Raw genomic sequence first — 13,770 nt, forward strand, 5'->3', positions numbered from 1 at the left:
ACTAGAATGAAAAACCTTTTCTAAGGGTAGCCTATTTGCTACTACTGAACAGGACTTTTGGGACACTCCAACACCGATGTAGCTTGCCAGAGTCTCAGAAAAGCAAAGCAGCCATATCAAAATAACATTTTTTGGCATTGCTTACTTCTCAAGGTCTGGTCTGCCCAAGGAACTTAATGAAAGCTGGGTTATTTGGACAATGTGGATTCAACCATGAGAGCTGATATGCTGGGAAGCTTATCCAGAGCACTTCTGAAATGTTGGCCCTAGGAAAATAAGATAAAATAGAAAGCTCAAATAAATAAGATAAAAAGGACAAAAAGTGCTAAGCCTTATTTTTTTCTGTGACTGCTTGGATTAAACCCATATTCATATGACACCTGGGAAGGAAATAAATAAATAAATAAATAAATAAACACTTCAAGAGGCCTGGCATTGGCCATATGACATTTGTGCAAGTTTTATATCTGTGGTGTCTTTCAAGATTTCTACCTTGTACATACCACATCTCCTCACATATTTACTTTGTGCTCCCTGCTGAGCCTGGGTACCCTGAGGACTCCTGGTATCCATAGCAAGGTCTTGAGCTTCTCCAGGGATGCCTGTCTAAGCTCTGGAGGGACTGTCTCACACCATTAGGTTCACAAGGAGCCTAAGAGCTTAGACAACTCCTTGTGTGGGAAGAAGCTGTCTGATGCTCCTGACCTGAGGCTCCAGCCTGTGGAAGAACTCCTGTTTGGTTTAGTATCAGCATGGACTTTTACTTGTGAAGGTAATGGTGTACACCGCAAAATGGTACCAGGCTTTGCTCTTCTAGATCCCCGCTCCCAGTGCAAACTCTAATCTCTTTGACAAGGGCTTGAAAAGTAAAGTCTTTTTCTCTCCAGCAACTTTGTGCAATTGGAAACACCCACCTAAGACACTGCAGAGGACATCTACCCCTCAGTAGTGACATAGTCAGTGACTATCAAAAGTCTCTATTCTTTTGAAATATTGCAATCAAACCCAAGATAAAAATATTGATGTTTAAAAATTCATTATTTTAAAATATTGAACATTAACTTCCTTTTAATGATTTTTAAATTGGCCCTAAATCAGGGTAGATATTTTCCTTTTGACAGTCACTTATAAAAGGTTATTGCGTTACTAGTTTCACAAGAAGAAAGTGCTTTTTCTCTCAGTTTGTCTTGAGAGAAGGCCTCTAGCCTTGGATCCCAAAATGACATATGCCTGGAGAGGTTCCAGCCAAAGACAGTAGAGCTCCATGTGGGTGAAAAAGTGTGTTCTCACTATAAATACAAAAATTCTAATAATGAAGCCCCAAAATCACAAATGCCTGGATCCCCAGGTTGCAGGCAATGAAGTGCAGAGCTACTTGAATTACCCCCAGAGAAAGGTGAAGAAAAACTTTGCAATGTTCTCTAAGATGTCTCATGCCTGGTAAAATTGACTGACTTCACTAGCATTTTCAATTAATAGATGTACTGAATTTCCCTCTTTACATTTAAGCTGTCAGTATCTACTGCCATAATGACAGGATGAGAGTTTTTATTTTTTCATTTCTAAAGTGTAGCTGATTAGGGTTGAAATGGGATCAAGGATATGCTTTCTTTTTATTTATTTATTTTTTTAAACTGATGGAGATTTTGGATAACAGTGATAAGGGACTTGTATTTGCAAAAGCCAGTGTGATGCCTCACATGTCTGCATTGGATGCAAATTTGGAGAAATGTCCTTGACTAGGGTCATTAGAACCAGTGTGATTGGTTATGTGACATTTTTAATGTAGACTCGGAAACAAACTGCATTATTACTGAAAGCAGAAGATGAATTTATTAAGATGGTCTGAATAATTTCTCTGAAGCAGAAATTCCACAGACAGCTGCTGTCTCTGTCTTAATGAGTTTCAGAGTCTGCATAAAGAGGAAACCCAAGTCTTTGTGGAAAATTCTGAAGAGATTTCTTCCTATCCTGCCTCACAGCCGGTCTCCTGAGAAGCACAACCTTCAGCACTGACAACAATAAACACAAAACAAAGGTCTGGATTAAATGCTGGGGATGATCTATGGCTTTGTTTTGTTGGAATGCACCTGAGGCTCAAGACCCTTTTGCAAAATGGTGGAAGGCCATCTATCTCACTAACAAAAGTTACATGCTTCCAGTGATTTGAAACAGAAACAGGCTTTATCTGCAATCTTCTGAGGTGGACTTTAAATTTTCCTTAAACTAAGGATGCTTAGACCTAATACTTTGGCTTAGCACCTTCGAAATATCGAGATTCAGTGTAAATCAGATACCAGCCCAGGTTTATTTTTCAGACATCCCTAATCAGTGACATGACGGTGGTGTCTGGTAATTTCTACAGGAAAGATGAGTTGAGAAGCACAGAGTGACACTGCAGTAATGGTGGCATTTATGGGATTGGAAGCCAGCAGAAGCTCTTGTTGGGTATGAATTATGAGCCTGTGTCAGGTTCCAGGGCAGACAGCTGGAAAGGCTGCTTTCCTTTTCCTTCCTTCTTCCCTCTTGGCTGCAGAATGAAATTGTTATTTAATAGCATTTCTGGGGTGGTAAGTAATGCGGCACTTTTGTTTTGTAACATTTCTACAGATGCCCTGGGTCCAAACTGTTCATCCTGGGAGCTGATATTCTTCTCAAAGCCAGTCTTGCCAGACAGCCATATTATGTGTCAGGCCCCAGTAAGTGACTGCCACTGGAAAAAAAAAAAATAAAATAAATAAAATAAAATAAAATAAAATAAAATAAAATAAAATAAAATAAAATAAAATAAAATAAAATAAAATAAAATAAAATAAAATAAAATAAAAAGCAACTTTCAAATGTCCACAAGAAGCCAAGAAGTCCCAGAAACGGGTCAGAAAATAAATCTCTTCCACCAAAGGGGCTTTAAGGGTTCATATAAGCACCTGGGAAAATATTCTTGAGGAAAGGACATTAGAGGGGCAGTGAGGATGGATGCATTGTGAAAAAAATTATTTCTACCTTTTGTCAGTGGCTGCTCACAAACATGTTTGAGATACCATCAGCTCCTTGGCTTGCAGACTCCAGGGAAGTGTTAGCACAGCTGACATGTGGGAGGTAACATGTGGATGGATGTCAAAAAAAAACAAGTTTTTTCATTTATGTGATGTAGAAATACCTCTTCAACATGTGAATCTCAGGCTGGGTACATATCTATATGTCCTGCAAGCTGAGGGAAGGGAGGGGAGATCCCAGCTTGTTGTATCCATATTACACTTCCCATGACAATAAAAGCCAGTTTTTAAATGCAGCACCCATCATTTTCTTATTGCCTATTTCTAATCTCAAATCTGTTAATTTTTAATGGTGTATGATGCCAGCAGTGCTGGTGCAAGATTTCCCGTTAGCTCTGGAGGGCACATCTGAGGCCAGGCTATGAGTGAGGTGAGGCTGAGGTCCTCCCCATCCCCCAGGATGGTGTTTGCAGGTAGCTGTAGACAAGACTGGCAAACTGAATAAAGCAGCAATAACAACCCACGTTCCTTTCTGGTGAAATGAAGATTTCAATAACCTGTGTCACAAACAGCAATAATAAGCAGTCCCTTTTGGTTTGAAATGTTAGGAGTAAACGTGCCAGGGATAGGAATAAGTCTTCAGAGCAATCATTTAGATGAAAGAGGCTTGTGCCGAGCTGGGTAAGGGAGGTGTGTGTTTCTTCTGAGCTGCGGAAGCAGAAAGGCAAATGGTGTTTTGACTGTTTCCAGGCAAATGGGTCTGCTTCAGCCCCTTTTAGTGTGTGCAAGTCAGTGTGCACACAGCTGTGCTTGACCCTGAGTTAGCAAGTGCGAGAGCACTCGCTCACCACATGACAAAAATCATATCACAGCATAAAAAATTGATGGGAAAAAAAAAAAAAAAAAAAAAGAGAAAGAGAGAGAGAGAGAGAAGGAGGCCCAAACCCTCCAATCTTGCAGGCTCAGCGAGTTACTGTTTGGCTTGTTAGTGACGCCACCAGCAATAGGAAAGCCGCTTTCTCTTGCCGTGGGTTTATTGAGAAGATTATTAAAACCTTTTCATTGAGAAACATTTGGCAGAGACTTCTGAATAAGTCGAGGTTTTTGCCCGCATCCACTGCCAACGGAGCAAGGAGCATTGGAGGGGGAAACAAACAAAACTCCAACGATTGTCCTCATGGCTGCCAAAAAGGGACTTGAACGAGCGTGCCTTGTGAGTGAGAGAGACACCAAGAAGTACTCCTTAGCCCTAGACAGGTAACACAGCTCTGTGCTTCCCTCTCTGCCATTGCTTTGTCTCTGCCAACAACATGAAAGCACTGACCTGCAGATGAGCTGCCAAAGCTGAAGTATGGGGAGTTTCACAGTGTCTACAGGGAACATCTTTCACTACTTTCCAAATGTTTCGTTTGCTTTTTATTTTTTTTCCTTTTCAAACTTTCTTAGTAGATGTTTGATACATTTACTAGACAGCAGCCTGATCTATCTGCATCTGTGATGGATTGAACTAATCTGCTGCTGTAGCAAGTGTCTCCTGATACCCATTTTATAAGCTTAGTAGATTTATTGTAGGATGCAAAACCTTATGGATTATGCTGCAATTTTAGGCTGAATTATAATAGTGCTATTGACACCATGTTTGATTCAAGGCTCCTTCATGCCTGGGTGTCTAAATAATCTATCTGATGTGAAAGAAAAGTGATACTGCAAAGGACTTGATCTTTCAAAGCTTTACTTATGTGAATAGTCTATTAGGCTTGAAGCTGATGTGCCAGAGGTCCAATAAGTAAATGTTTGCTTGAGTGAAGAAAGACCTTCTGAAAACATATGATGTGTTGTAGTTTGACTTCAAAATGAGTATAAATGTCTATCACAAAATAGTTTTACAGCTGAACTTATTTTCATTCTTCCTCTTGACTCAGACCAGCAAGTATTTTTAAAAGAAAATAGCTGCTCAGTTACAGCTTAGCACCTCTTGACATTTCCATTATCTCATTGGTTTTCAGGTTATTTATTGCTTGGCTCCCTTAAAAAGCGTAGGACAGAAACTTGGCATAAACACTGTCAGTTCTAATGGAAATCTGTCTCCCCATGTTCCTATACTGGGGTCACTGCCATCGTATTTTAGTCTTTTCAGTGTCTGGATTATTATTTAAATATTATTACATGGCTCCATAAATATACATGGCACTGTCCAAGAGGACTTTTGTGGTAATATTTATATTTTTAAAAAATGTCACATGATTCTGCAATTCATTTTTGTTACTGAAGAATCTCAGAGCCTTTTTGATAATTTGCAATGGTGTGGGCACAGCTCCAGTGGTTGAAGTCCTTTGACCCCTTTCTCCCTCTGGACACATGGACATCTCTGGACAAAGCCTTTATATGGTGCAGGGAAGGGTGCCCTAAGACAGGGCTTGTTGTTAGGACAGGGATGTCATACAAGTACCTGATATTTGTTTTGCACCTATTCCTGGCCTTTTTATTTATTTATTTATTTATTTATTTATTTATTATTATTATTATTATTTTTGTCAAGTGAAGTTTTATTAATGGAAAGAACTAATTAGTCATTCACAGACATTATCATCAACACATTCCAGGATCCTCTTGGGTTGCTTATGCCCTGCTGTGCTGTTCCTCCAGAAGATACCAGGGCAGTTGAAATCCCACTTGAGGACCAGGGGCTGTGAACATGAGGCTGTCCTATCTGTCTGTAGAGGGCCTCTTCTGTTTGGTCTTCATGGCCAGGTGGCCTGCAACAGACCTCCACTGTAATGTCACCTGTCCCTGCCCTCCCTTTAATCCCGGTCCATAAACGTTCATCAGCCTCTCATCCATCCCTGGGGACTCCATCTAGTCATAGACATAGAGAGCAACCCCCCCTCCTCATCTCCCCTACCTGTCCTTCCTAAAGGGCCTGTAACCTTCCATTGCAGCCCTCCAGTCACAGGAGACATCCCACTATGTCTCTGTGATCCCAGCAAGGTCATAGCCTTGCAACTGTACCTATGTCTTTAACTCATCTTGTTTATTCCCCATACTGCACGTTTTTGTGTGCAAGCACTTAATAGACACACCCCAGCATGTTAGGTTTTTGGGGGATTTCTCCATAATGATGCCTTGTATGAACTTCCTTACCTACATGCAAGTGCTGATGACCATATTTAACCCTCATTTTGTTGATTTTGTCGTCCCTCCCTATTGTGTCACCCCATGCCTCTGTTCAGCAACTCTGTTCATTGCTCCTTCACAGGGCTGATGGTTACAATTTCCCTCCCTCATTTTTATTCCAGAAATGAGAAGGGAGAGCCACAGCCTCCCGTCTCCCTCCTCCTGGGAAGATTTGGTTGCTCAGGGGAAGCCCTCACAGCCCAGTGGCACGGAGGACACATCCAGTCTACCCCAGGGACCCGGCATGGTGGTGGGGAGGCAGCCTGCTGTGCTCAGGCTTGCACAGACCAGCTGCGGGCACAGCTTCAGGTGTCTTAAGCCGATCAGTAGCAATAAGCTCATTTTAGCCTTTGGTATAAATTACCACATTTTTCCATTCCCTGTGTGTAGGCTTAATGAGCAGCTCCAATGCTTTCAACAGAATCTATTTTGCACACAGATTGCCTCTTTCTTTGCCAGCCCCCAGCCTCTTTCTTTTTAATAAATGCCATTATTACAATACACAGGGAACAAAACTGTTTTTATCTCAATCATATGAGTAGGAAGTCTGAATACAGGCCCCATTCCCTGCACACAGGCTGTGGGGGAGAGTGTTTTGCACATGCCAAGCCTGTCAGTAGTCACTAGCGGGTTTGGATGTGTTGAGGCTTCCCCTGCCAAACTTCAGATTCTTAAAAGGGGCCTGCATTTAGCTGAGCTCCCTGAAAATCAGGTCAGCCATAGGCTTATGGAATAATTCAGGTTGGAAGGGACCTCAGGAGGTCTCTGGTCCAACTCCCTGCTCAAAGCAGGGTCAGCCCAGAGATCACACAGGGTTGCTCAGGGCTTTATCCAGTCTAGTCTTGAAACTATCTCCCAGGATATAGACTGCACAACCTCTCTGGAGAATCTGCTCTGATACTGAATTATCCTCACAGTCTTCTTCTTTTTTTTTTTTTTTTTTTCCTTCTTCTTTTTCTTTCCTTTCCTTATATTCAGTCTGTACCCCTCTTTTTTCACTTTATGATCATTGTCCTCATCCTTCCTACATGCACATTAATAAAGCTTCATCTTCTCAATAACTTCCTAAAAACATTGGTAAGCTGTTGCTAGGTTCCTCTGAAGCTAACTCTTCTCTAGGTTTGACAAGTCTTGTTCCCTCAGGGCAAGTGCTCCAGCCCTCAGCTATCCTGGTGGCCCCCTGCGGATCCCATGCTTCTTTCCTGCACTGGGGGCTCCAAACTGTGCACAATATTCCAGAGGTGGTCTCAAAAGTCTGTTTCAAGTGTATTTATCCTTGCTGAATTTCACAGTATTTCTGTCATCCCAGCTGCAGCCCTGGGTTGGAGTCATTTGCCAACTTGATCACGGTGCACTCCACCTCCTCCTCCAGGTCATGGATAAAGATATTAAACAGGACTGGTCCCAGAATAGGCGAGAGGCTCTACTTTTCACCAGTCTCCAAGAAGGATATGAACCATAGTTTTTTACAAGTGTCTGAAGCCGAGCACTCAGAACTTCCTGCATTATTCAAAAAATGTCTGTAAGTCAAATCAGATTAGACTTGCATCACCTCTCTTTAAATTAGGCCCACAACAGTTTTCTATTGTTTTTTAACAGTCAGTGGTGGTGATGTGGGAGGATAAATTCTTCAGAGAGTTTATCATTTGGTATGTTGATTATCTATCAAGTGATCTAGATAATCACTTATAAAGACCTAGGGAAATATCTTGACCAAATTCCTGAAGTTTCCATGAATTCAGTTTCTGGAACGGGCCAGCTTATTTCTTGCTGGCAATAGATCAATGTAATATTGACCAGAAATATTCAATATGCCACCTCATAAACCAGAGGATTTGCATCAGATTGTACCAGCTACACTGTGAGCTATATATTGGCTTGATGTAGCACAGATTTATGATTATGTTCTTTATATATCATTACAGTGGGATTTTGAGTACAAGTGAAACCCAAGGTTTCCTGTCTCAAGGTTTATATTTTTATTTTACTGTAACTGAAATGAAAAGACCAGCATATATAGAGGTAAATGAATTCAAAGTTTTAGTCACCTTTAGTCTAAAGCATAGAGTTAAAGTGGCAAAATTGCCCCTACATTTACTTCTTCTGTTGAAGGTACATGATGGAAATAAAGTTTTGCTGCTCTCTGCTAAATCACCCTGACATCTATCCCACATTACTATTAAGGGCCTATGACTTACAGAAGAACTGACTGTTACCAACTCCAGCCCAGCTGTATAACAATAAGCTTTTGAGACAAGAGACAAGAAAAAGGGCAATGCTGAAGGCAGGAAAGATGTGTAACTACCTTAGAGCATGTCTTCATGCATAAGTTTATAACATTAAATTAACTGGTAGTTATTCTATCAGTGAAGCCTTAGGCTTGTACTTGATTCTTATCTGTTCAGTTCATATCACGAGGCAAAAAGTTTGAAGAGTACTTGGGAGATGATTTCTTCAGGTGGAGATTGATTTTCTATTAGAGATGTGTAGGAAATATTTTCTTCTTTTTCTGTGTTCATGTAGGTGATATGAAAACACTTACAGGACCAAAGAGCCCTCATCAAATAATGGCTTTCCACTACTCCTGGTACCTTGTGAAAGCCAATGATGAGGAAAACTTTAAGTGCTTCTTGTGACTTCTGAAAGGTTTTTGTTGTGGGCTCTGTGGTTATGTCTCCTTCATAATGGCTTGCCAGCTGACACCAAGACCAAGCAGTATCTTAGGGAACTCAACACAACCCGTCCAATTGCTTTTGGACTCATGTTAGGTGATATGAGGACCTTGTAGAAAGGACTGTGTCTGCCCAATACTGCCATACACCATCTTCATAGAACAGTGATGCCCACTTCATGTCAGAAAGAAAATTATAGCCAAGATAGTAAGAGCTATGAAACAGAAATTAATTAACTCAGTCTCAGAAAATTGATGGTGGAAGGTTTATAATAATGATACATAAAAGCATGATTAATGCGATGAAGGTAAACAGGGATTGGTCATTCATTATTTCTAACAGCACAAGAACTAATTATAATATAAGGCAGACAGCTTTATTTGCATTATTTTTACACAAATCATAATTAAACTGTGGAACTCACAAATTTTTAAACAGCCATGTTCATAGAATCCCCGAACTGCAAAATGGTTGAGGTTGGAAGGCACCTCTAGAGGCCATATGGTCCAACCCCAGCTCAAGCAGGGACACCCAGAGCAGGTTGCCCAGGACCACATCCAGGTGGCTTTTGAAGATCTCCAGGGAGGAGATTTCACAGCCTCTCTGGGCAGCCTGTGCCAGTGCTTGGTCACCTGCACAGTACAGAAGTGCTTCCTGATGTTCACAGGGAACCCCCTGTGTTCTAGTTTGTGCCTATTGCCACTTGTCCTGGCCCTGGGCACCACAGAAAAGAGCCTGCTTCTGTCCTCTTTGCACTCTCCCTTCAGGTATTGATAGACACTGATGAGATCCTCTGAGCCTCCTCTTCTCCAGGCTGAACAGTCCCAGCTCTCAGTCAATCCTTGTAGGAGAGGTGTTCCAGTCCCTTTATCATCCTGATGCCTCTCTGCTGGGCTCTTTCCAGTACATCCATGTCTCTTTTGTACTCAGACCCCAGAACTGGACACAGTACTCCAGTTCTGAGCAGAGGTGAATGATTACCTCTCTTGACCTGCTGGTAACACTTTGCTTAATGCAGCCAAGTAAACCATTAGCCTTCTTAGCAGCAAGGGCACACTGATGTTCAACTGACTCATGTTCAACTGGGCGTCTACCAGGACTCTAGCTCCTTTTCTGTCATGCTGCCTTCCAGCTTGGTGGCCCCCAGGATATACTGGTGGCTGGAGTTTTTGAGTTTTGTACAGAAAAAAATAAGTAAATAAAGGGCTATTAAACATAAGCTGTGGTTCATCCAGCTCCCAGTACTGCCCCAGAATGCCATACTGCCATGTTTGTGCAGCCTGGAAGAAGGGACCAGGGAGGCACCCCTCTGGACATGTTCTTTCCTTGTACTTTGTCCTTGTGTATTGCCTCATGCTCACAAGAGAGGCTGGATGCTACAAGCACCTTTGCTCTGAGTACAAGTGTTGCCATGCTGTTATGCAGAAGGAAATTTATTCAAAATAGATTCATGTATACATGGCCAAACCCTCAAAATGAGACTAAATAAAATAACCATCAGAACAATTACCATCTAGTAGATATCTAAATGTATGCAAATGCGCATTTGCCTTTGTTTTGTGTCCAAAATGCCATGTAAGAAAAATAAGTATCTGGATGGCCAGGCTGTAAAAAGGTATTAAGTGACTTGGAAATGCTCAAGTTTGGTACATCAGTTGAAATCAGAGTGGCATAAGAGATGTGACTTTGGCTTAGGTAATTTTTTCTCCAAAGGCACTTTCATATCCTTTCAGGCACCAAAAATTACTCCTTTCCCTTGGGAAGGAGATGCTTTCCTGCGGGAAGTGCATTGATTCCACATTTTGCTCTTTTCACTGGGGTCTCATAATGGTCTAGGAGGACGGCAATTATTCCCATCAGCCCGTAGATCAAGGCACCCAACAGATCAAGTGAAAACAAACAAAAGGAAGTTGCAATCAAAAACTCTTACTAATGATCTGTGTGGAATCTGCAATATGTATTTTCTCCTTCCATCCTTCCAGGCATGACTCAGTAAGTGCCTTTCTCTGATGTTTCCCCTGACTGTCTTTTTTAAAGGAAAGAGAATTTGAAATGGAGAAAAGATTATTTTTTAATCTGGGACTCTTCTTGTGGTGTGCTGGTGAAGAGATCTGATGCTCAAAGGCTACATCTTGCTCTAACACACTCAGGAGGGGTTTATAGTTTGACAGAGCTGATCTTTGCACCTTAAGCTTTTGATTCACACATTTATAAAACCGTATCTTGGATTCTTTTAATTAGTGGCAGGCTGCCTTTGGAATAATAATAAAAAAAAGGTAGCACACAGGAGCCTTCCTGACTCACGGGGCTGGATGCTGCTCTCTGAGTTCAAAGAGAGCAGCAAATGCTCGCCACCTCTGACAACCGGGCTGCTTTTATTCAGGCACCCCTTAGACAGAAAAGTGTGACATTTGTGGGTTTATGCTGTCTTTGTTTGCTTTTGCATCTGTTCAATGAGATCTGTGGACAGTGCTTTCCTACCCCTTGACAGTGCTCTAAGGTTTTGTTTGCTGATGAAGAGACTTGAAGATTAAAAAAGGGAGGGAGGTCAGAAAATGACCCATTTTGTTAGCAACAAGGAAAGGATTTGGTGGCTCAGAAATCAGCAGGGGTAATTTTGGCATCCCTGCCCTGACAGGCTGTTGAGCGGATCATGACTCATGTCGTTAAGATGATTTTAACATTCAGTGCCAGCTGATGAAAATTGAGTTAAAGGGAAATTAATTTTACATGCAAACTGCAGAGCATTGGAAGTTAACTCCAGAGAGGGATCATGAGAAAGAAAAACTCGCATGCCCCAACCTCCAGGGGAAAGTGAGAAAACTACAGTATTTTATTCAGCCATCTGGAAGGAATCAGTTTGTGGTACCTTCTGAGTCTAATTCATCAGCAAAACATTGTGTGCAAGTGACATGGTGCACACGAGGAGTCTGATGGATGTAAAACTCGAGCAGTGGAGAAGGACTAGCTGCAGGCACCCAGCCTGCCAGATGGGCAGCCCATTCCCCAGGCATCTCAGCTCCCGTTTATTTGTTGTTGTGAGGAAAATAAAGAAAAACACAAAGGGACTAGGAGAACTCAGCGTCTCCAGGCATCGGTCACTGCTCTTTCTCACAAGCTCCATGGAGGCACATAGGGGGAATCGGTTGCCTCCACTGAGCAAACAGAGACCACATGGTGACCTGGCTGGGAACAAGCTGACTCAGGGGAACACACTGAACCCTTGGAACATCTCAAAAATATTTACCAACCCAAATCCATGTTGATTATCTACAGTCGTGGGTCTCAGCTGCCAAGGAAGTGGAGAAAATGGTGGTGACCAGGTGGGGCAGCTCTTCTTCCACCAGGACCTCCGAGGAGGTGATGAACCCAATGGCTCTCACCCATGGGTGGGTGAGGCCTATGGGGTGCCCTGGTGGGACTCAGACCCACTGAGCAGCTGCAGCCCAAAAAGGCAGCTGGAAAAGCTTGTGACTTTGGGGCAGCTTTTTTTTTTTTTCCCTCGACATTGAACAGAGTTGATTGGCAGCATGATTTCTTTCCAGAAAATCATCCTAGATTTTAGGCATCCTGACACTTCTCTAAACAGTGCAGAAACACCACAGAAAGCCACTAAGATGCTTGCACTTCCCCAGAGCACAGCTTTCTTTCATGCTTAGATTAAAGAACTCTTCTTGTCCCCAAAGGAAAGTCCTCACCGCCCTGAACGGGGAAAAGTCATTACAAGGTGCAGTGAAACCTAGCTTCATGTCATGCCCCCAGACTGATTTCAGACTGAAATAGCAGATCTGGGGAGTTTAGTGCACTCCTGGACAGGCTTACAGACCATGACCTTGCACACATGAACCATGAATAGCTGTAACATGATTATATGAACGTTACAAATGTGCATCTGGGCAGAATTCCCCTTTGCATACCACAGTGCGCTCCCACGAGCCTTGGTACATGGCAGGATGTATTTTGCCATGGGGGTATTACATGAGGAGCAGCTGCAGCAACAAATGGTGTAGCTGGAGTGGCATACTGGTTTTCAGATGAGCTTTTTTTATATTTTATTTTCTTTTTCTTTTTTTTTTTTCTTTTTTTCCTCTTTGGGCTCTTCTTGGTTGGGAGATATGGAGGAGGGACCGTCCTTGCTAACCAAACCACCTTGGAACCTCACAGAATAAACTGGGCAGATTCTGGGCTGCTCTAGTGAAAGCACTATGTGCAATGGTCATCCAGGAGCTCCTGCAGTTGCAATGCAATGTATCTCCAGGTTCCTCTTCTCCCATTCCATGTTTCCCAGGCAAAAATGATAAGGAGGACAGCACTGAAATTTTGTGACAAATCCAATTTGGCTGGGAAACCATCTTGAGTGATGCTCCAAGACCCACTTCTGCTGGACTTCTCTTTTTTTAAGAAATCAGTGGCACAAAGATGTCATCATCCTTTGGAGAACTGATTTTTTTATTATTATTTTTTAAATGCCTTTGAAACTTTTGGGCTAACTTTTTCCATGCTCAGGCTCTGCAGAAACAGTGATAGTTTTTGTACTTAAGTGGGACTTTGAGATGAAACAGTTCTGCATGCAGGGAGAGAAGAGAAATATCTTTAGACAATTATATTTGTAAAATATATATATATATTTTTAATTTTATTTTTAAATTGTCTTCCAACAAAGCCATTGGGAATAGAAAACTGAAAATTCCCACAGAATTATCTCCAAGCTACGCCAAGCTTGGCTAGTATTTGCCTGAGGTATGACTTTTTGAAAACCTCATGCTGTGCAATCCAAGTCCTTTCCTTTCTGTAACCTTTATCATTATGTGCACAACATGCACAGCCTAAGAAAGTCACCCTGTGCTTCATAAACTGGTAAATGATGTAGGAGTGCCTGAAGAGCTGGGAAACACAGCCAGAGAAGTCATTTCGTGTGCAGCTCCCTC

General features: G+C 42.0%; 1 protein-coding gene across 4 annotated transcripts in view; it reads left to right on the forward strand.

Annotated features, from left to right (window-relative positions):
• Window positions 1-4,033: 4,033 nt before the first annotated feature.
• The window catches only part of SLC30A8 (solute carrier family 30 member 8), a 50,969-nt gene continuing 41,232 nt past the window's right edge, over window positions 4,034-13,770 (forward strand). For all 4 annotated transcript variants that reach the window (XR_014689131.1, XM_084507905.1, XM_084507904.1 and 1 more), the window contains exon 1: window positions 4,034-4,253. Coding sequence is in view for 3 of the 4 variants with exons in the window: in XM_084507905.1 (XP_084364031.1) it covers window positions 4,174-4,253 (80 nt within the window). In the remaining variant the exon portion in view is untranslated. The remainder of the gene's footprint in view (window positions 4,254-13,770) is intronic.

Source organism: Aythya ferina, assembly GCF_964211825.1.
Source record: "Aythya ferina genome assembly, chromosome: 2".
Lineage (NCBI taxonomy): Eukaryota > Metazoa > Chordata > Aves > Anseriformes > Anatidae > Aythya > Aythya ferina.